The sequence below is a fragment of the Bombus flavifrons genome, chromosome 10, assembly GCF_040668555.2.
Source record: "Bombus flavifrons isolate JBK064 chromosome 10, iyBomFlav1_principal, whole genome shotgun sequence".
NCBI classification, from domain to species: Eukaryota; Metazoa; Arthropoda; class Insecta; order Hymenoptera; family Apidae; genus Bombus; species Bombus flavifrons.
Genome location: NC_138451.1, coordinates 9,292,499 through 9,315,207, shown reverse-complemented (window position 1 = coordinate 9,315,207; position 22,709 = coordinate 9,292,499). Strand labels below are relative to the sequence as shown.

General features: G+C 35.1%; 3 protein-coding genes across 16 annotated transcripts in view; 1 reads left to right on the top strand and 2 right to left on the bottom strand.

The window, feature by feature from the left end:
• Rab32 (RAS oncogene family member Rab32) overlaps positions 1 to 8,097 on the bottom strand; it is a 56,267-nt gene extending 48,170 nt beyond the window's left edge. Inside the window, exons 1-2 of one of the 2 annotated variants that reach the window (XM_069121628.1) lie at positions 7,853 to 8,097; positions 7,285 to 7,648 (exon numbers count right to left, since the gene is read on the bottom strand). In XM_069121628.1, coding sequence (XP_068977729.1) covers positions 7,285 to 7,413 — 129 coding nt within the window. In that variant the 5' untranslated portion in view covers positions 7,414 to 7,648; positions 7,853 to 8,097. Of the gene's footprint in view, positions 1 to 7,284; positions 7,731 to 7,852 lie in introns of those variants that run through there. The other variant, XM_069121629.1, reaches the window with a different exon arrangement.
• A 472-nt stretch (positions 8,098 to 8,569) lies between these two features.
• The window catches only part of Cog1 (conserved oligomeric Golgi complex subunit 1), a 143,769-nt gene continuing 129,629 nt past the window's right edge, over positions 8,570 to 22,709 (bottom strand). For 8 of the 10 annotated variants that reach the window (XM_069121611.1, XM_069121614.1, XM_069121612.1 and 5 more), the window contains 9 exons: positions 12,495 to 12,717; positions 12,133 to 12,300; positions 11,773 to 12,058; positions 11,496 to 11,697; positions 10,999 to 11,415; positions 10,015 to 10,918; positions 9,662 to 9,941; positions 9,367 to 9,576; positions 8,571 to 8,949 (listed from right to left, as the gene is read on the bottom strand). In XM_069121611.1, coding sequence (XP_068977712.1) covers positions 8,830 to 8,949; positions 9,367 to 9,576; positions 9,662 to 9,941; positions 10,015 to 10,918; positions 10,999 to 11,415; positions 11,496 to 11,697; positions 11,773 to 12,058; positions 12,133 to 12,300; positions 12,495 to 12,628 — 2,721 coding nt within the window. In that variant the 5' untranslated portion in view covers positions 12,629 to 12,717 and the 3' untranslated portion in view covers positions 8,571 to 8,829. Of the gene's footprint in view, positions 8,950 to 9,184; positions 9,235 to 9,366; positions 9,577 to 9,661; positions 9,942 to 10,014; positions 10,919 to 10,998; positions 11,416 to 11,495; positions 11,698 to 11,772; positions 12,059 to 12,132; positions 12,301 to 12,468; positions 12,718 to 22,709 lie in introns of those variants that run through there. The other 2 variants (XM_069121618.1, XM_069121620.1) reach the window with 2 other exon arrangements.
• On the top strand, positions 13,178 to 22,527 carry LOC138184000 (serine-rich adhesin for platelets). Of its 4 annotated transcripts, none has more exons than XR_011174215.1 (19): positions 13,178 to 13,613; positions 13,688 to 13,875; positions 13,951 to 14,127; positions 14,201 to 14,340; positions 14,428 to 14,624; positions 14,708 to 14,838; positions 14,951 to 15,061; positions 15,145 to 15,459; positions 15,528 to 15,621; positions 15,697 to 15,772; positions 15,850 to 16,113; positions 16,188 to 16,370; positions 16,890 to 17,042; positions 17,142 to 17,275; positions 17,349 to 17,684; positions 17,769 to 19,491; positions 19,624 to 20,349; positions 20,678 to 20,840; positions 21,958 to 22,096. XR_011174215.1 is itself a non-coding variant. In XM_069121607.1 (18 exons), exons 1-18 carry the CDS (start codon positions 13,356 to 13,358, stop codon positions 22,161 to 22,163), a joined length of 5,412 nt encoding a protein of 1,803 aa, XP_068977708.1. In that variant the 5' UTR covers positions 13,178 to 13,355; the 3' UTR covers positions 22,164 to 22,527. The 4 variants fall into 4 exon arrangements, 2 of the variants coding, with proteins under 2 accessions (XP_068977708.1, XP_068977710.1); XR_011174216.1 differs by lacking the exon at positions 21,958 to 22,096 and adding an exon at positions 21,101 to 21,464 and having other exon boundaries at positions 20,678 to 20,908; XM_069121607.1 differs by lacking the exon at positions 20,678 to 20,840 and having other exon boundaries at positions 21,958 to 22,527.

Sequence of the window (22,709 nt, the reverse complement as noted above, 5' to 3'; positions counted from 1 at the left end):
AGAGCCTTACTGAAGAGTCCACACTAATCAATAATAATTTCTATTTAGGACTTACTCTACTCCATTTAGGAAATTTTCTATTAAGGATTGACTAATTTCTTTAAAGTCTGTAATATATAGATCAAAGAGAGGATAAGAGTGTTAAAGGGGAAATTTTGCATAATTTTTTAATGAACAATTTTGCGATAAATTTCCAGTGTTTTCTACTGAATGTTTGCTAATTTTGATATGGAAACGGTAACATGGATGGAGAAAAGGGTAGGAGTGTAAGAGAGGGAATTTTGAAATTAATTATGGTGTCTTCGAGTAACTTCAAAGTAACTGTGCCTGAAATGTTTTATCTTAATTTCCAAAGTCTATTAACCATCGATCATATCAGCTACAATATATATGTATTCTTTAGAAGATGAAGGAATTTGTAATTATTGCACAATTGGAAGAACACAAAGGGCCAGTGTAAAAATGACATGTTTCATACTAAGTAAATGGAGACAAACAATTATTTGTATGGCTGAAAACAAAGACAGGCAATACTGGCGAAAACAAGTCGCGATAAGCCGAGAACGGATCACAATAAATTAAAAGGCAGCCTTGATAGAACATAAAACTGGCTATAGCTGGAAGAGATACAGATTGAAACAATTTAACTCGTAAGCCTTCAGAAACCAATTAAAAAAGACTAAAAAAAATAATCAACCATTAATTACACTATAAAAAGAAGGAAAAATGTTAAACGTTCAAGATAAAACATCCTCCCATTCTTCGTTCGCAAGTAACAAAATTAAAAATTTCAAAGGGGGCTGAACCAAAATAGAGAAAAGGTAACAAATTTGTTTTTATCAAATTCATCCCCTATTTCTTGATTGTGAGGAAAAAAAAACGAAAGGGAGGCCCAAAAATGAAAACAAGAGAGAAAGTAAAATTTCCAAGAATCAAAAGTATCTTTCCATTCGTCGTCCAGGAATTTCCATCAAATTAAAAGGAATCGATCCATCAAACTGTTCAGTCAATACTCACTTGACCAATCGTCGAACGATACGAGGGAGTCATCGATAAGTTAGTCATCGATAATCTCAATTTCTAATCGTTTATCAAACGCTGCAAACTCTCATTCTCTCTCTCTCTCTCTCTCTCTCTCTCTCTCTCTCTCTATCTATCTATCTATCTATCTCTCTCTATCTTCTCAAGACTTTTCAATTCATCCTATCACGTTCCACGGTATTCGAATACGGCAACAATCTACCGACCGATTAGATAAAACAAAGCCACCTCGGGAATTATCGAGACGAAACATCGTCACGATATAAAACTTTCTCGGCCAGGTATTAAGCCTGTGGCTACCGGTGAAAGTTCGATCGATCGTCGAGTTCAGTTTTCTTCATCTGAAAACCATAGAAATCCACAATGTGTTCGTACGAAGGTGTGAACAATTCAAGCGGTGTTTCTACGAGACGAGAGACGCTTAAAAATAATTCGAGAAACTGACATTAAAAATAGACAAATGCATTGCTTAACTTTGATCTTCGACTATATTGTCACACGCTCAGAAGCAGTAATAGGATACACAAAACGTCCTGCATGCCACAGCCATCGAAATAATAACCACATAGTAAGAGAATAGCCACGTCTGATATACAGCCGACGATAACCCCTCCAGAGGAACCAAACCTTAGTATAAAAACCCTCCCAAATCAGCACTCAACACATTTTTTGTTATAACACTCTGATATGTTATATGTTATATGTTATAGCATTCTGTTGGATTCGTAGAATAAATTTTACTATCATATCTAAAGTCCAATTTTTTAGCTTATTTGTGAAACGTTCGAACTACGACGCGACGAGATCACCGGTAGTCTGTCAATTTTCTGATTTCCTGTATTACCTAAATTCGAATAACTTGAATTCCAATTCGCGTTCGCACAAGTCAAGTTATTTCTAAGTTCAAGCTCAAGTTACTTTCCTTGTCGCGAGTCCAGCCTTTAAGTTCAGGTAATCTGACTTCGACTGAGTGTTTCGTTTAAGATACATATCTAAGAGTGCCATGGGTCGATCAATAATCGTCATCGATATTTCAAGGTTCCCAGCATCATCGTATAATATCGACAATATTGTATCGACGATACATATTCATCATTTTAGGTGAAAACCTTAAAATATCATATATTAGATATATATGGATATAATGTTCAAAGAATTAAAATGTGAAGAAAACATGCAACAGTTGCCACTCTTTCACAAAGATTATCAAACTTTCTTTAAAACTAAGATGAGAAGCCTCGAAAAAGATCTTTGGGAAAAAGCATCTCCATGCAACATACGTGAGATACGTACAAATATATTTGACAAAAGTGCAGCAATTATTTTTAATAGAAAATAACAAGTTCTTCATTCTCACCTAACTTAGAATTGGACACGCTAAACTGACACACTCTCATCTTCTAACTAGATATGAGCCAAATAAGTGCAATAACTGTAACAGTATTCTAGTCTATATACATCATGTTATTTAATTATAGTAACGTCTCGCAATAAAAAATTAAATTCCGTCTTTCAAATAAGATTCAGACCTGTTTAAATTGTGAAACACATCGTGAAAATCTTCTCTAGAAATCTTTCTCAAAGATATTAATTTGTATCGCCAAATTATGACATTGTAAACTACCGACTGAGTCTCAACATACACCGTATCATACTAATTTTGAATTTAAGTTAACCGTACTGTATTTTACGGTAATTGCACTATATATGATATATGTTCGAGATATATAGATACTGTTATCTAAGCTTGTAATTTACCTTACTGTACTTTGCACTTTGTATTTTACATATCCTATTTTTGTATTATGTTAATCGCGGCAGCTAATGATCATAGGAAATAATTGACGCGACTTTAACTGAAATCAAGAATAATAATAATAATAATAATAATAATAATAATAATATATGTGTGTGACGTGTGTTAATCCTGAACAATATAATTGTATTATTAATTAAACTCAGGTACGTGTATAATCCGAAATGTAATTAAAAGGAAAGGTAAGGCAGATTTATAACAGCGACGATGTTTGTTTGAGCAGATTAGGTTTCGTTTTCCATTAGACAGTTACACGATGATTGGTTTTTAGGGGTGGTTTTATTGGTTCTACAATATAGCGATAATGGAACGAAAATTAACAGTAGATTGGATTCCTTGCTACACTATATTGATTAATACAAATCTCTCTCATATAGTTACTTTAATTAATTAATATATATATCAATAAATCTTTTAATTTTGTGCCACGTAAATCATTTTCATCAATTATTAGTTAGTGATAGGACGAACCTTTTTACGATTATAATAATATGCATATACATAAATCAATAATAAAACAATAATAAGTTCTATTTCAAATATAGAAATTGGAATAATTAACACGGATAACTGCTCCCTCCCAGGTCCATTCGATATCATTCAATCTCCCATCTAACATCATATCTTCGAGCTAACATCTTATCTTCCATGTAAGATAATGCCACAATTAATTAAACCTAACTTAATAATAACTCAGGAAAGGAAGATAACAAATTCATAATAAATAACAGAAATGTCCACGTGCGACCACGACAGAAGTAAAACAAACTTTTAGGTAAATTTACAGGGCAAATTTGTTAATAATTATATATATATGGACAAACTGTGAGGTAATAAAATTAGCTGTTGACCCGGTGATTTTCTTCAGCGATAAGCAAATAAGCTACAATCTGAACTGCGATCAATGAGAATGGCTCCATCTAATAGAAATCCTCTGTAACCGATCATTTTCTGTAATGATACGCCATGGAAATCGTCGTCCCATGGGGAAACTAAATTACACCTGTTCGTACTTTATAATGGTAACATTATAGGAAACGTCCCATCGGACGGATTTTTATGCTCGATAATGCGCAAGTAAATACACTATCATTGAAAAGTATCTGAACACTTACTTATCTTCGGCAGGATGTAATTCAATTACGAAATTATAGATTCGATATTTTATTCTTTATTCCTGCGATGGCTATATCTCATCGGATATTACGATAGAGTCAAATTAGACTTGCTTTTGTTGGAAATTTAAAATTCACGTCAGATATTACGTATTATAGTTTCGGCTACAGGCACGGGCAATAGTAGATATAATTGTTATTGCAGTTCGTTCTAAGCTCGATATTTTATTATCTTTATTTTTATGATCACCACGTTTAATGAAATATCACGAAGGGGTGAAAAGGTAGGTTTGGTTTTGTTGAAGATTTCAAATTAACACCAGATTTCACGTATTATAGGTAGATGTGGATCATAATATAGTTGTGTTTGAGGTTCTTCCTAAGCTTGTTATTTCATTCTTTATTTTTACGATGGCTATATTTATTGGAATATTCCGATAGCGTCAAGTATTGTTTACCTTTGTTGGAAATGTAAGATTGACGTCAGATTTTGTGTAGATATTATAATTTTGTCAGATACGAGATACAATCTAGTTATTATTGGAGTTCTTTCTAAGCTCTGTGATCCAGATATAAGGATTTTTCTAATCTGACAGCGATTAGTTGAAAGAGGGACGCCGAATTGTGTATTTACTTTTGATAAGAATCGAGAAAGGTTTTGGAAAACTGATTTACAAATATTTAAAAACTCTCGATAAATAATTCGTAAATTAATATTGCTTTTAGTTAACTTATTAATTTATACATTCCAGTAATTTCAAATCGACGACGATATTCTGATTCTTATGGACAGAGATGTGGAAAAAAATGGTTAATAAATTTAAAAATGTATTCCCTAGGAATTATCACAAATTTTTATCAACGCGTCATTTGAATGAAAAATTACAGTGGAAGATTATCTGAAAAGGTAGGATAAATAAGATCACTTTTTAAGAGATTACTCAATTCTACATAAGTGTTTTAACGTAATTGCAAACGTAACAGAAATTTCAAAATTGATACCTCGTCGAGTCAGCTCTCGTTTCCGTAAATCGACACTAAAAACTCGACGATGCAACAGGTGATTTCGATAAAACGATTTTTTCCTGACTACGGAATATTTCAAACAATTGGGCGAAGAGAAAATCTAGTAAAATCAAAAATAGTGTTTTCAATAATCAGATTTAAATACCAAAAGGAACAAAAAAAAAAAAATGTGTTATTTTTGATAAACGGCTAATGAAAATAATTTTACAACTTGCACATTGTTAACTAAATTTCCTCAATCAATTTCTTACAACAATCTCTGTCAGACTGTCTTTTTTCTCGACCATCCTGTGCAACGCAACTGAAGGAAAAGAAGATTAATGTGCTACTTGTTTGTGGTAAACGTTGCCAAGTGGAAAGAAAAATACTCTCGAGTTGGTCTTCGCAGTCTATTTTTCTAGAAGCGATTAAAGAAGTTGAAGAACCGGAGCTGGTCAATTTACAATGGAGATAAAAAAAAGAAACGATTATGATAACAATTTGCAAATGAAAATCCTATACATACGTATACATATACGTGCAAATCTATCTCTCTATAAATTTATGCTCACCACTAATATATATATATGTACTTTATTGGGGCGTAAAAAGTAGGATTATAAGATTCTTTAACGAAACCTCGTGTTATTTAATTTTTAGGAGACATATAATGAAATATTTGTAGAACTATTTCAGTAGATTATTGCAATAAAGTGAAAGATATGTCATATCTACTTTGTTTTGCAGTGAGAAATAAAACGTACTATCAATGAGAAAAGTATATCTAGAAATATTTATTTGCATTACACGAATGTATCAGAAAAATATTTTTTTCGTAATATTTATATCTAATAAAATCATATTTCTTTATACTACGATATAGAAACTTATCAGTTAATTAGCCAGCAAAGAGGTTACGTTTTACAAAAGATAATATTAAAACAAACTTCTTATATGCATACGTATAAATGCATAGCAGCGTAAGCAGAAAAACAGAATAATAAAAAGACAAATGGAGATCTGCTATTAAAATCTACCACGCGATTCAATGGACGTACTTCCTTTTTCTCAGACGGCAAAGGTGAAATGTAACGTTTCACCGGGGAAACGACCGCGCGCTGCCGCATCGCGACTGTTTCCGCTCAATATCACAAGTGCAAAGAGTTTTTTGTTCTCGCGATGCAGCCTACCGTGGAGTTGGCCTTTGTCCAATCTGCCGTCATTTGTTTTGATGGCGATTTTTGCCATCCCGTGTTAAGAAAAATCGTCAGCCGGCCTAAACGTTTCTTATCGGTCAGGTTTTTAACCCCACAAGTCATAAATCAGCACAAAAGCTTCCAGATTAATTACAGTTTATCATACGACACCCAATTTTTTCTTGATGAAGAGCTATTAAAAGAAGCAGACAATACATTTTATTCTACGACTATTACAAGAAGGACTTCACTTGTTTGTCTTAAGAGAAATAAAAAAAAACAGTCTCTTAAGAATGCACTCCAAGGAATTTTAAATATTTATAATTTATTACAAAATAAATTTTGATCACGCAACAAGAACCACGCGCGAAGTTAATCCGGAAACTCTGTTCAAACGGTTCCTACTTTAAGTTTGGAACGATATTAATGCATACGTATCAATCCCCTGCACGCGTATCACATTCCACAGATGGTACATCATCATTTACATAAATCATAATCCGGCGAAAAATTCTTGATGGACTCGTGGCCGATGTGAAAATAAATCTACGAGAAAGCTGTATTACAGTTCGGCACAAATTAACCAAGAGAGTAAACGATAAAACACGTTGATCAAAACATTACGACTTTAACTTATCGCCGCCTCAAAACATTTAAACAACCTTAATCTTAAGCACGCTACTCTACGAGATTAACAATTTCTCATTTCTTATAAATCATCTCCGGCCATCGTACTTTATTCTTTTTATATATTAATTTATACATTAACTGATTTAACTGATTTTATATTCAATTAATTTGTATCTTATTTATTTATATTTTAAATATATCTATATATGTAGGGAATAATTTTAAGTTTTCAGAGAAGAGTACTCGAGGGTTTTCAAGACGGTTCAGCGATTCAAAGTCGATAATTATTTCATGGCGATTTTGAACTTTAACGTGTAATTTCATATGGTGGAACCACCATATAGCAGACGACCCTCGGAACACAGCGAATTCCCGGGTAGTCTGCTAGAGTTTGAAAAACAGCGCGCGAAACGTCGCACGCATCAAGCCGCGTGTATTTCCAGCGAGCGGCAAACGGGAATTAAAAAGTATTTTCACTCACCATTTGACGTATATAAGGGTTTTGCTTGTCCCAGCGGTACTCCTGAAGTTGAACGGTTTCGTATCGTTGTTTTTTCTTCAAGTGCGAACGAGAACGTCTCACGGCCGATATCACCACAGCTGGGCCCATCCAGCCATCTTGCCGTATACCAAAACGTGTACTACACTGCGCTGGCGTATTTTGCTACTCGTCTTTCCCTCTCGTCCCCTCGTTCAGGGTAATTGCGTAACTGCCGCGAGTGCCCGCGACACTGTCAGTCACGGTCGTATACACAGATCTGGTAACTGCCGTGGTAGGGGTAAGACTCTTAATGTCATAAGGTGTGCTTTACAAATCGGCCGCCAGCCATAGAGCGCTGCGATCTCTGGAACATGAAAACAATAAATAGTTATGCACCATAGTCGTATTCCACATGTACATATGTATACGACTATATAACTTGCATATGCAACTTATATCTAGTGATTGAAGCGCTTTACTACTCAGTGGACAAATTGAGAAACTTTTGCCGTTCGCTAGGAGCTTTACCCCACCACGGGAGTTGTTAGACATGTGTATACGAGCGTACTTCCAATCGTGCTGTTTATCTTCTTCCAATTACTGTAACGCCCTCTCTTCTTTGTCTTTATCACTGTTGGCGGCGCCAGCGACGCTACGGAAATTTGAAACGACGCGTTACGCTGGTCGATCAAAATGGTACTGAGCTCACGTGTCGCGCGGAGCATAATCACCTAGTCGAGTTCATGTTCGATCGGGAAATTTCAACTGCTTCGTTCGTTTTTCTCATTCAAGAAGTTGAACAACTTTTATTCGTCTCTATCGTATAGGCTGTTATATCTGAAATTACTTTGGCATATGTGAGGTACGATAAAGTCGTGTTTGTTGATGTTTATTAGGTGTGAACTGATATTTCTTGTACGTTACTTACAGGATATTGAATAGTTGGATAGTTGTTTGTGGTTTTATGATGTTTTTGTTGGGTGAAAGTTGGACGATCTCGGGTATCGGTCGGTGACATTTAAATGTTAGTACGAGGGCGCGACGCCTGTGGTGCTAGTGTGCAGTGTTACCTATGTGTATCTGAACAAACGTTTTCAAATCAGATAGGCGGAATTTTATAAAATTTCAATAGGTGAGTAAGACTTGCTCTTACATTACGAATATTTATGCATTTAAAATAGATTTAAAGGTACAATTGCATACAAGCTATATATAGTATTCGTTATAACATCTGATGAGTGAAACATTCTATTTCTTTGGGCATATTAATAAAGATATAAAATAGCATAAACATTCGTAGTTTATTTATTATTTAATATCTTATTACTGTTTACAAAATCTGAATATATAATAAACAGTCGTAAAATTAAAATTACTTAAGAAACCGTAATAAGAATTTAAAGATTGTATAAAATATTTTATTCAATACTGACAACACTGTTAAAAAGGCAATTCAATATTATAGTATTTACATGAATATACTTAGCGCGTATATACATATACAGTAAAATATTTACAATTTTTATATCGAATTAAATAAATAAATTAACTACTACTACCAAACCAATCCGAGCCCATCGCTCCGAAAAATGCCGCTGCACCAGATTTGATCGTAGCCCCAGTTGAATCACTTTTCGTATTTTCTTTGCTAGTGGTCTTTTTACGCTATATCAACACATATAAAAAATTGAATTAAATCTTGATACTATTTATGTGGAAAACTAAAAAATTAGATATATTATTATATTATATCAACCAATATATATTATATTCTACAACATTATATTATTTGCTATAACAAAAGCTACATTTCATATAATTAACACATCACAAGCATGTGCTTGGTTAATCTGTTAATTTAAAGTCTATATAAGCGGAAAACGTAACATCGTTTCCTTACCGCAATCAAATGCACGAACTATCTTATCTGAATACCCTGGCAATCTAAGGCTACATACGCATTTAAATGAAACAAATATTCATAAATAGGCGATAGGAACAATTTTATAAACTAATATTTAAATGAAATTTAAAGAGATATATTTAGAAAGTTTTTAAATTTAAAGGTAAGATCCCCCCTACCTGTGTCTTTTCTGGCATGGGTACGGTAACAAGCGGCAAATTTCTTGCCGGAGCAGTTACTGTTAATGGCGGGAACCATGGCGCTCCCGTACATAAAGCCAGGACTGAAGGCAAATCTGATTTCACGCCTTCAGCATTATTGTATTCGCTTCGTGCTCCTAAAATTGTGTGTAACTGTTCCAAATGAGGCACTAGATTTCCTAGTATGAGCTAATATCAAGAAATAAAATGATTATAATGTGTTTATATAGATATATTGATTAGTAAAATATTTTCGAATTAGACAAATATTCACCAGTGATCTTTGAACACTTTTCTTTACGTTAGTATGAATGAAAGGGTTGAAAACATCGTAATCGAATGGATCGATTTTTGATAACACACTGTCACAAGCTTTGGTTGATAAATCTGACAGAATTTTATTTTCACGGGGTATCATAAGCAGACTAGAATATTTTATATCAAATAATACTTGAAGGGCTTGCTTTTGTGAAAGTCTAGCATTGCCAGGTGCAGTTAGATAATAATTTAATAACTCCGTCACAACGTCCTCTATAATTTCATACAGCACTTTCCTATGACAAAAAATTAAAATTTTAGAAATGTATAAAATTCAATTTATATAAATTTCAATAACACAGGACTTACTTTGGAAGAGTGTGCGGTATTACTTTATTTAAATCTTTATTAATAGCAGTTAAAAACTTCTGCAGTTGTATAGATGGTTGATATGGTACTAAAATTTCTGACTTTATTCTTCTCCCCTCTCCAGAGTCCTCTTCGATGATCACTTTCTCCCATTCTGATATAACTAAATGTATTGGATAACCATCTAGAGATTCCTTAGATATAAACCTTTCCCTATGCTCACTTATCTTAATTTTATACGTTTTGGCCCAAATTGACCAAACAAAAGTACTTTCTTCTTTCAATTTATCACAAACCGACTGCCATCTGGCATTTGTAATAGTCAATCCCGACACTTTCGAGAGTGTGAAACATTTATTTAAGTTTGAACTTAACGTCGTTAATGCTAAAAGAAACCTAGCTGTTATAACAGCATTTATATCACGTTGACCGTATTCAGGCTTATTATTTATACACGTCTTCGCAAAATTGATCAAATCTTCGATCATACTGATACTGACAGTTTGCAAATGTTCTTGAATCTCTGCGCGATCAGAGAATGAATCCGAAATTAAATATATATTTGTAGATAATAAATTGTCCTTGATAGACATTACGCGTTCTGTTTCATATAAGTATTGTTCAAGATCTTCGAGCAAAGCGTGTAAACTTGAGTCAAAATTTTCGCACAATTTGAGAATATTCGGCGAATATCCTTTGGTTTTCATTAATAGGGATCTTTTATTATCTAGGCCACCATTTTTGGTGAGCTTCTGAGGAATATCACTTGGAGAATCTTTCCAGACAAACCATCGCAAATCATGTTCTGGATACTCAAATTTATCATGAATCACTTTGCCCAACAATTCGATTATGTCAGATTTTAACGCAATAGTAGTTTCCATCCATTTGTCGTCTATGATACCTAATAAAATATTAATAGTGTTACTACTTTCAATTCAGTAACAATAAATATATTTTATATTGTTTGTTTGTGTTACATACGTTTTACTCTGTGAGATATTAAAGGTTGAAAAAATTCCACCCAGAAGGTTATTCTTGGAAGAGAAAGCTCCTCCCATATCGAATTCCAATTCTCAGGCAGATTAATGCTAACAGCTTCTTCACGAACGTAATACAAGCCTTTTATGGATATTATTAAATCGAGAAGTTTCGTAATCTCGCGATTGCAAAACTCAGCTACCCATTCGAGCCAAGATTTGATACTTTTTTGAAGATCTGGTATACAAAAGTTTTCGAAACTGTTTGCGGCAAATGGTTTGTGCTGTTTAGTCACAAGAGGAAGAAATTCCTTTAATAATTCTTGATTGAAGTCCAACTGGGAGAGCAAAGAGTATGCTTCTTGATCTTGAATTTTTGTTATATATTGTGAAACAAGGCCACCTGATTTTCCATCTGAATCTGTAATTAATTAATATTTAATACTGTATCATAACACAATATGTTCTATATTTATATATCATTTATATATCATTACATACTTATGAAGCAAGAATAAATTAAACTAATTGTTTGAATCAATATTTCAATACATGATTTTATTTTCTTTTTAACACTGTTGTCATTTTCGTCTGTAACAATAGATTTAACTGCATGGTTACGCAATGATATTAATTTATCCAACAAATCTGAGAATGAAGATCCATTTAACAATACAAGTGCTGCCAGACAATTTGCTATGCTCTAAAATGAAATTTAATATCTTATTAGAAGGATAAATTTTATAATGGAACAAAATTTTATAATAGGTATACTAACCCCTGATTCTACACTTAATGATTGTAACACATTATTACATTCAGTAAATATGATATTCTTGAACTGACTAATAACATCCCATTGCTTAGACACAATTGGGTACTTAAGTGCTAAATCTGTATTTCCCACTTCAAATAACAGGCTATAATTTATATGTTGAGCTACCAAATACAATTGTGTAGCAAATAATAAATCCTTGTTTTCAATATTCGACCAGATATATTGGGGTATGTCCATCAAGATTTTTATTTGCATGATGACAGAATTCTGACTTGTTTCAATATTTCTGTAAAAGAATATAAATATTATAAACAAGAAAATTATGTACTTTATTTTCAAAAAGTTTCTATAGAGAAATACCTATTATCTTCATTCTGAACTGAATCTATTTTAAATCCAATAAGGTACTTTTTCTGTAATTCCCTAAATTTGTCCTCAATGTTAGTTATCCTTGAAATAACTCTCTCAGAAGTTATCTTCATTTTCCCAATTGTGTCTGCAGCCAATATAAGATCACGGTACCTTTCCCTAAAAGTATTTAATCGCCTAATAAGTACACTAATAGATCAGATTAATAACCTTTTAGCAGCAATAGATATACATATAAAACTCTTTTGTTTAACAACTATTTAACAACTAAGCAGATACATGAATTTCAATTTATATAGAAAATAAAGGACAGTAACAAGCAATTACTTTAAGTCATTAAAACAGAACTTTACCCAACCAAAGTTCTAAGTTCGATTTTTTTCCTGTCACTCTCATGTTGAATCTTCTTCTGGATTCCCTCGATCTCCTTTATCGTGTACTCCTCGAACAATTTGTTAATGTCCAAATCCAAGTAATTCATTGTCATTTTCTTGACAATTCTCCTCCACGTATCTTGATGTTCCCACGTAGCAAGAAATCGGCTCGTATTTACATCGCATTCTTATCTGCAGTGTTCTACAAAACATTGTCAATTATTAATCCGATACCAGATGGCGCCACATACATTTTCCTCCTTGTCTCAAGCGATAATGTAATGCACATACCTTGCCCCTTTCAAGGGGCATACCTTTTTTTTCAATTCTGTAGTATAAATTCAAAGAAATTACTGAGATAACTCCCATTTATTTTACTGTATTATGCAAACAACTATACATTTCAAGCCATTAACGAGAATCATTCGTAGAGAAATATATTAATAAATATATTAACATTATCGAAAACAAATATTCGACTGCATCTAATTTGCTTTCGTATTTAAATTCCTTACGATGTGCCTGAATGTCTAGTTTTTTTAATTTTAACGAAATGCTCGTTCTTAGCGAAGGTTTTAAGAAAAGATCTAGTCGATCGAGAACGTGTTATGGCGAACACGTTCGCACGCAATCGCCGAAGCACGTCACCTCACGACGAGACGTTGAACTATGGGATGAGCACGCGAGACGCCATATTGAGCGAATGTTGATTGAATGCAGTTTAGGTGTTTACGCGGTTCCAAGAAAAACCCGTGAATATACGCATCAATTATCGTTCAGCCCGATTTAGGTATCGGCAAACGATAGGTCGGTGTGGCAGCGGTATCACGCGGCGACAGAATGAGCGGCAGCGACGGCGAGGACGGTCAGTGCAACGGGACGATAGAAAGCAACGTAGTAGCGATGGATGACGTTCTTGTTAAGAAACACACTGACGACACTCTCTGCGATGGATGTGTTACCGTCGAAGGCGATTTCACGCGACAGGGAAGCAAACGGACTATTAATTACACAGAGGATGCTGTTAGCTCTCCCGTTATTGCGGACTCGATCCCTGTCGCGGACTCGATCCCAGTCGCGGACTCGGTTCCTGTCGCGGTATGTTTTCTTCTAGCGAACACCGTTTCATCCCGCATCAACAATCGTCAACCACGAACACGTTCTACTTGCAGAGCGTAACACTTGACGAAAGCGTAGTGGATGAGTTTATCAAGGGCGCGAGGGTTTCCCATAGCATGGAACTGAATGCGATGCAAACGAGGCCTGAGTCGCTTGTCGAAAGTCCAAGTACCGCTGTGAACATAGACAACCCTTTCAGGGGTAAGGAAATGTGTTCATGCGATGTATGCAAAGCAAAAAGGTATTTGTTATATTGTCAATGAATGGGGAGTGATCCGGTACTGGTGGGTGACACTAACGGTTGCCTTTAACGCAGGGAACTGCTTAGAGAGGAGTTACATAAAGCCATGAAGTTTCAAAATCTGTGGGCAGAGTTACGTCAACATATAAGGGGTTCCTTTAATGTTGCCTTAGAAGCTTCTTGTTTCCTTGGAGGTTTAGAGTTTCAACAAACTCCATTTTCAGCGGATGATACACACAAGATTGTTTTGCAGTAAGTTCAATAGTTGATGTGAGGATAATTACTGAGTGTGATTTATGAAGCTAAATATAGAATTTTTTTTCAGACTGTGTAAAAGGAATCCTCATCAATTATTTATGAGACTAGTAAGCCTGGCACAGGAGTTTGTTGTAGAAATAAAAGTTCGATTATTAAATCTTTTACAACATCTTAGTGTAAATAATTTACCAGAAATTTTTCTTATAGGTTAATATAAATATAATACTATACCTGTAATTAAATAATTTGTCTCTGCTAGTTGATGCAAATAGTTCCATGTATCTCTTTTTATAGGCCTTTTAGATGATTATGATGCATTAATAACAACAGCTGTGAAAATTTCTGAATTTGTAAAACTTTTAAAAGATCATTTGGGCAAGTTCAATTATAAATTTCCTTTACCATGGGCTGCTTTTATCAAGAAATTGTATCAGATTTATATATATGATGATCCATTTATACAAAACAGTCTGTCACCTTTTATTGGCCAGGTAAAGGAGCTTATAGTGTTTTAATATTTTAATTTATTTATAATGTCCAATAGATGCTAAAATACATATCTTATGTTTTACAGTTAAAGAAAGTTTTGCCCTTAAAAAGCTCGGAATACCAGCGTCTTTTCCATCGGTATTTATGGTTTGAGAAAGAAATGACAGTAATTAGAGATCTATGGGCAGAAACTGAATCGTGGATGGACAAGTACAAGTAAGTGATTGTATGAATTATATTTTAACAATAACACAACTATATATCAACTGATCACAATCCCAGGAAAGAAAATCTATGAACAAAGTTTCATAAGCGGTGCGTATTTCAGTGCAGAACAAGCATGTCGAATGACCCATCTTAGGCAAGTAAGGGAAGTGTTCACAGCAACTAGGAAACTTATGGAACCGCGTATGTTAAATAAATGGACCGACGTTGAAAAGTATGTTCATATAAAAATAAAATACTGCATATTGCCTTGTATATATTTATGAATCAATGGTTTGATGTCTTCTTTTATTCCAGTGAATTCCATGAAGCGAATGGCCAACTTTCGACGATTACTTCGCAAGAAAAAGTTGGCGTATCAGAGGTGGACAGCAGGCCTTTAAGTCCTACACCGGATTTAAGTTTGGATTCGCCCATTATGCCTCCAAGTATCGAGATATTACAAATTTTATTGGATGACTGGAGCAAGGTTGTAAAGTCTCTACGTCAGAAATTATCTGATGTAACAGACGCACAACTGACCACAGACATTTATACTAATGGGCAGGAAGATTTCTTTGATTATGCTTGCGCAACTTGCCATTTAGTACAGTCTGCAATGAGATCAGTCAGGTACTTACTATATCTATGGAAATTATAAGCATTTTGAATTCTTATTAATCTATGGGTTCTTTTTAAAGGGCTCATATTGAAGGAACTTGTTTAGAGAATAATATAGAAGAAGAAAAAAGCTGTGAATGTCATATGTGTATAGGACCTGCGATATCTTCTAGTGTAAGGATATTTTTGTTTCTTTACTGTTACTTTTTTATTGATATAACATCAATAATTAACCGAATTAACTTACAGATTAATAAAAGTGATGCAGAAAATATATTATTACCATTAGAAAATCCTTTTCCACAACTTACAAATGGATTCTTAGGTAAAAATCCTTACAACGTGGAAAATAGTGGAATTTATGCCATATATATTATTTAATATCATTTAATTTTATTGTAGAAGATACAGCTAATTTTTCGGCAACGCAAGTAAAGAAAAAAATAGAGGATCTGGAGATAAAGGAAATAAAGAGCGACGGCAATGAAGTAAGAAACGAAAATGAAGATGTTGATTTAAGGGCGCCCGATCCACAACTTTGTTCATGTGTATATCAGCATGTGAAAGAAATAACAGAGAGAAAAGTGGTGCTAGAAAATCCACCTTGTTTGTGTTTACTAAACTCCAAACGGAAGATATGGGACACTTGTCCATGCCTAACAAAATGTAAGAGCAATGAAGTAAAAAGAATCTTATTTTTTATTGCGATAAAAATCTTCATATATTTTATAATATTATAGCTGCACCTGAACCAGTTGCACCAAATGATCATCCAAAGCCACTGTCGCCTTCTATCGTGAAGGCTAATCAGGAACCAAATAAACCTGCAGTAAAAACTGGTTCTACGCAGTCTGCTCAAACACAGACGAGACATTCTACAACGCAGACACCGAACACCGCTCACAATCATACAACGCATCAGGGTAAATATACATAATGAGTCATTACAGCTTGTAGAGTCAAAATTAAAAATTTTTGTTTTTTCTATTGGAAAATGTTTACATACCAATGAAAATACTGTGGTACAGAATTTAAGTGCCACTTCCCTTTCTAAATAGTTATTAATAATGCTAGAAAATGTAGAGAAAAATATAAATGCCAATAAACGTCACTTAATGATTTCTTAGCATTTGTCTATTCCGTTTATTTAAATCTAAATGAATGGAACATTCAATTTTTTTTATAATTAACAAGTGGCACATACAGGGTTGTTCTACAGATGTACTTTTCTTTTCCACGAACTTGGACTACATTAGTCTCCATATTCTTCCTTTGCCTCTTAAAAATTTTTTTCTTGGCACTAAGTGTTTTCTACAAACATTTTTCAATTAATAATCATTTAGTGTTCAACTTTTTAAGTACTCGTAGAAATTTAAATAATTTATTTTTTTTTAACTCACGAGCTTATATGTATATACGTGTATTTTTTTGGACTTCTATAGGTACCACTCATTCACACACACATGGGTCCCTTCCAGACTTGGTAAAAAACACGGGTCCTACCCATAGATCTCATAGTCACAGCAATCATTCGTCGCACGCCTGTCACAAACAAGCTAATGTCGAGCATATTAAAAGAGTCTCGTGCAACGACTGTCAGTATTCGTTAAACTATTTTTAAAGATTTTTATTTCATAATTATTTTTTCATTTTACCAGAAAAATAATATATATGAAATTTCTGCATCATTTTAGTAAGTTCCGGAGATGGGGATTGTTCGGATTCCGGGAGTAGTCAGGAAGACTCTTGTTCTACCAGCAGTTCCGCGCAAAGGGATTCCAGTAGACATTGCGACTGTTGTTATTGCGAAGTATTTGGCCATGGAGTTGTAAGTAGTCTTCGTTATTTGGAGTTAACATATAACCTACTGCGTTATATTATGAATGAATATTTTTCTTCAGCCTTCGGTAGCACCAGTTAGTAGAAATTATAATGAAATGAGAGAACGGTTACGGCAATTACTAACCAAGAAAAAAGCTAGGAAGTGTAAATCCACGTGTAGCCCTTCAAAAAGTCCCTCAGAGTCGGTGGTATCTGATACAAGTACGGAAACGAAGGCAGCGACAAATACAGCCCCGAGATTGAATACTCCAATTTCGACTGTTCCTGCGATACAAGTAGATCAACGAGATCAAAGAGATCTGGAAGAGTTGCTTGAGTTCATTGAGGGCAATCAGAATGGAAAGAAAGATAATAATAAAAAAGCCGAGAAAAAAGCTAGGCAGAAGCAACGTAAGGTGAATATAAATAGAGGTTAACGTTTTATTTTCTTTGGATATTTGCGTAAGATTAATTAACTTTTGATCATTTATTTGTTACAGCTGGAAGAAAAGCTTAAAAGAGATAGGCAAGAAGCAGAAAAATTGAAACTGATAGAGTTACAAAAAAAGACACCGGAAGTAACGATCACCGTCGTAGACCCGCAAAAACCTGTTCCACAAAGATTATTACCTCAGTGTAACCTACCCGAAGTATCTATTTTACCTACGTCACCCCCAGTAGCATTGCCGACTGTAAAGCAATTAAGTAATAAAAAGAAAGACAAACAAGAAGTCTGTAGCAATAGTAGTAACACTAGTAGCAGTAGCTGTAGCAGCAGTAGTAGTAGTACCAGTAGTATAAATAGCAAAACGAAGACTGCACCTGTGAATACCAATGTAAAGAACAAAAGTATTAATAAAACCGAGAAATTGATGGCCTCTGGTCAGGTGAACAATAAAGCGGCGATCAAAAGCGATAAAACTGAAGTTAGCAATAAAAGTAACAAAATACAGACAAACAATAGCAATAGCACAAATGTGAAAAATAACGCAATGGACAAATCACTGACTGTGGACTTGGATGATAAAAACTTGACGAAGAAAGAAAGGAAGAAATTGAAAAAGAAAATGAAAAAAATGGAGGAGGTGAAGGCAAAAGAGGAGACAAAGAAACCGGTTCAGACGGAGACTCAACCGCAGATCGTAACAATTAAGAGAGTCATGGAGTCTAATAGCGCGGAACCGACAGTCACGATCACGTTGAAAGGTCAAACACCGGCTGAAGATAAAGTTCTATTCACTTTGGTGAATGGTCAGACGAAAGAAGTAACCGGCTTGAAACTGGAGAACGAACAAAGTCAGAACGTCTACGGGAAGAAAAAGAAAACCAAAGCAAATAATAATAACAATAATAATAATACTAGTAATAATAACAATAATTCATTGCAACAGGGAAACAAACAGCAGCAAACGAACAATTCGAAACAGCAAACGCAGAATAAAATTTGTGACAGCAAGAACAATATGAAACAACAGTCGAACAATGAAAAGAGCAAAGGGAAGCAAGTAGACGAGAAAAAGATTCAGCAGCAGAATATTACTGAAATAAAAACGAAGTCTAAGAAAGATAAGAAAAATATAGAAAACAAGGAGAATGTGCTGCAACAGAACGTCGTAAATAAGAATAAGAATCAATCACAGAACGTAAGTGGAAAAAAACAGAATAAAGTTAATACCCCACCTCAAACTCCAGTTTCGCAAAAGCCATCACAGAACTTCAATATCAGTAGCGACAACAAAAAAACGAAAATACAGTCGCAAGAGAGAAATGGGCAATTAAGTTCCAACAAAAGCAGTAAGAACACATCTGCTAGTATTACTATTAAACAAATGAAAGGTGACAACCAAAAAATTCAAAGCAAATTAATAAATCAGACGACGATTAAACAACGACAGGAATTGCATTCGGCATCCACGGAAAGAATTAATTCGCCATTGAGCAGTCAGTTCAAAGATATTGGCGCAAATTCGAAGATTAACATAGAGAATTTAAAGCTGCCACCCGGTATTACGATAACTAAAGTTGACGCTCCTGCGAAACCCTTGCCAATCAGATCAGCACCACTGCCTAAACCAGTAAATCCGCCTAAGCAAACTACGATAATTGCAGCACCGATGAGCGGCGTTCAATCAAGTTACGCGAGTTCTCAGGCGGGTGGTAATGTAATAGTAGTGGATACTGGAAAATTGAAGCAAGATCTATTACCTAAACCGGCAGAAAAAGGTGAGATAATAAATATTCTATATTCTATTTCTAATATTTCATCTAACTTTACTAGTTGTTTCATAGTATTTAATAATAGCTTATAATAATATAATTATATATCTTCGTAATAATAACGATATCTTATCCTAGATGTTGCTAAAGAAACGCAACAAAGTCAGAGCACTACCAATAAGAAGAAGAAAAAGAAAAATAAAAACGGATTAAATTCTAGCAACACGTCACATCAACCAACAATACAAAATAATGATCCTTTCGTGAACGATCATGCTGATGAGCCTGCCAGAATACTTCACAACCCAAGTACCAATATGGTAACTATAAGGAACCCGGCGTTTGGCCCGATGAAGGTGCCACCTACCCAACAGGCGGCAATCATAAAAGTATCAGAGAATGGTATGGTCACCATTAGGAGTCCTGCGTTGCAACAGGCGATCAACGCAGGCCTTACATCCCCTCCAAAGCCAGATTACATCGTGAAAGGTGATCTGTCGTCGAAAACGTCGATGGAAAACTCAAGCTTGAAACACACTAATGGTATTATCCCGTCGAGTTTGGCGGAGCTGAGGAGCAGGCTGACGCCAGACTGTACGACTCTAAGTGGCTTGGCTAATATACAAATCAGTAAAGTAACGAATGGTCAACCTATACCGGAGAACGGAATCAACCTAAAGGGGACTAGCGTGACGTTGACGAAAGTAAGGACGGAGCCGTGCATGGAGGATGTGCAGTGCGCAAAAACGGCGGTTCGAGAAGCGATAAACGCCTCGATAGCGGCATCGTCTAGCGGCAAGAGCAAGAAAAAGAAGAAGCGCGGTACCGGCACAAGACAATGCGGAGATGACTGGAACCTCGTTGGTGAGAAACAACAATAATCAGAATTTAACATGTAAATTTGCTTCTTTCATTTTTTTGTTTTCCTTAACACACACCCGGGCTGCATTTCTCGCTCCCGGTATGAGACAAAACTGTTCTCTTTTTGTTTATTTTTATTTTCTTCTTTGTCTTCTGTTTCTATCTAAAGAATGAAAGATTAGCATATACTATAAGGAAACATTGATTAGAGATAATATGTATATATCGTACATAGCCGACATGTAAAAAGTATTTTAAACAATTGGACGTGTAAGATCGTTAGGCTAAGTCAAACTGACGACGGTTTTTCTTTCGTTTCGTTTTCCGTCAGGAGTGGACAGTGTACCGCGTTAGGACCCAAGTCTTGGTCGCAGGCTATAGTTCGAAAGAGAGAAAATTTAATCGAATGTACCGGGGATGTGTACACTTCGGGATCTCCTCAAATTGGCCGCCACGAATTTCTCGGGGGATTGTCCGGAAGAGAACTTTAGCCAGTGAGCACTATCTTTTCTTTATTTTCCTTCGCGCGCCCCGACTTCATATTTTCTGTTTGACCAATCAGGTGACTACTGATCCATCGAACTTTGTATTGTAGTGATCACATCCGCCACATAACAAACTACTACTATTTGATCTTAGGATAGTTTATAGTCCTTTTTTCTCCTTATATTTTAGAGACGTCTCGCTTACATACATCTTTTGTATTATACTTCCTCTTGTATTGTATTATATTTTTTCTTTGTTTCCTTTCTAGTTACGTATCCTCGAACGATGTATAAGTCGCGAGACACATCTCGATGCTGAGCATGACGTTTTTAGAGAGAATACTTCGCGCGTATTAGACGATTAGATGTGAACAGAAGCTTTTAATCGATCTTGTATTAGGAAACAGAGAAAAGGAAAAAGGTGAAAGATAAAGAAAAGATACGTAGATCACTCGAGAGATTGACGCTTTGTCAAGTTCATTGACCATGATAACGAGTTCTACATATGACTACTATTTATCTAAAATTACAAATTGTGGTATGTTTGACTAATCCTAAGTGATCGATGACAAAGTATACGAAATCGTTTTTTGATAAAACGCGCTTCAATAAAATTATGATATTTTTCCAATATCACGATCTCTTATTTCTTGTTGTGTTTCGAGAACCGCTATGTTACCAAACAATCGAAAACAAGCTGTTGCATACTTATGGATCACGTGAAGCGTTCTCTTTTTTTGTCATCACCGACGACGATGTCTTTAGAAATTGACTGGTCTCTTCAGTTCTCGCTACGTTTCCTCTCAAATCTTTAATCGAAATTTGCCTCTTGCTCTATTTCATACGTCTTATCGTAATTCCATCAAGATTCTATCTATTTTTAAGTTAAGTTTCTTTACTTTTATTCTATTCAAGTGTCATCGCTATTTATTTATATCTTTATTGCATACCTACAATTTGTCACAGTTCAAATACATTAAAATCAATAATTATTAGAAAAGAAAGATAAAAACTTGAAATGCGAGAAAGTCCAAAGAAACAGCCAAAATAAAAAAAAAAACACTTTTTCTCCATTACCCTGCGTTAGGGCCATCAATGTCTAGTATTCAGAGCGTGTCTTTTGCAGAGAGCGTATTCACGCCCAAAGATATAGACCTCGAGGATGGGGAAATGGACGACGCGGAGCGTGAACTAGAGGCGTTCAAGAGGTTTTGCCTGCAGTCAGTGCCGCCGCCGCGCAAGGAGAAGGTCAATCTCAACATCAAGGACATCGTACTAAAGAAGAAGTCGTCGTCCTCCTCGGCGGCTGCCGCTGTGATAGCCGCGAATTGATTTCTCTTTCGACTAACATTAGATGTCCCCTATCACTACCACTATCGCCACTACCATTATCACGGCTGCTATGGTCGCGCAAGCGCGTGTGCGTGCGTTGTTGACTTCACACAGAATTAACGAGAGATTTTGAAAGCCGCTGAATTCTTCTTTTCTTTGGATAAAACAAAAGGAACCTTTATTGTAGATCAGACAATAATATATTATACTATATTGTTAAATTGTCTGCTGATTATCTTCTTTGAGGATGTACAACTTTTGCGCGACGAACATTGGTCTTAGTTACGAACAGATATTCGTATCAACGCGTTATCCATTTACGCAGCACGGTTGATTTTAACTCGTGGGTGCGCACGCCGGTGTACGCGCGCATCACATTGATGTACACGCGAAGAGCCGATCTCGAGGCCGCGATTTACCATGAAAAATAGTTGTATCACGTTCGCCAAACAGTGCGTGGATCATTTTTTTTTTCATGCATCACAAGTAAGAAAGAACACGTATCATGTTCTTTCGCGTGATTAGCCGTTAAGAGAATTCCGCTAT

Bases quoted from the DNA above. Each gene is read 5' to 3' on its own strand.
- LOC138184000 (XM_069121607.1), top strand. From the start codon at position 13,356: ATGAGCGGCAGCGACGGCGAGGACGGTCAGTGCAACGGGACGATAGAA. The intron at 15,460-15,527 runs GTACTTACTATA...TTCTTTTTAAAG, and splicing joins TCTGCAATGAGATCAGTCAG to GGCTCATATTGAAGGAACTT. The intron at 17,276-17,348 runs GTAAGTAGTCTT...ATTTTTCTTCAG, and splicing joins AAGTATTTGGCCATGGAGTT to CCTTCGGTAGCACCAGTTAG.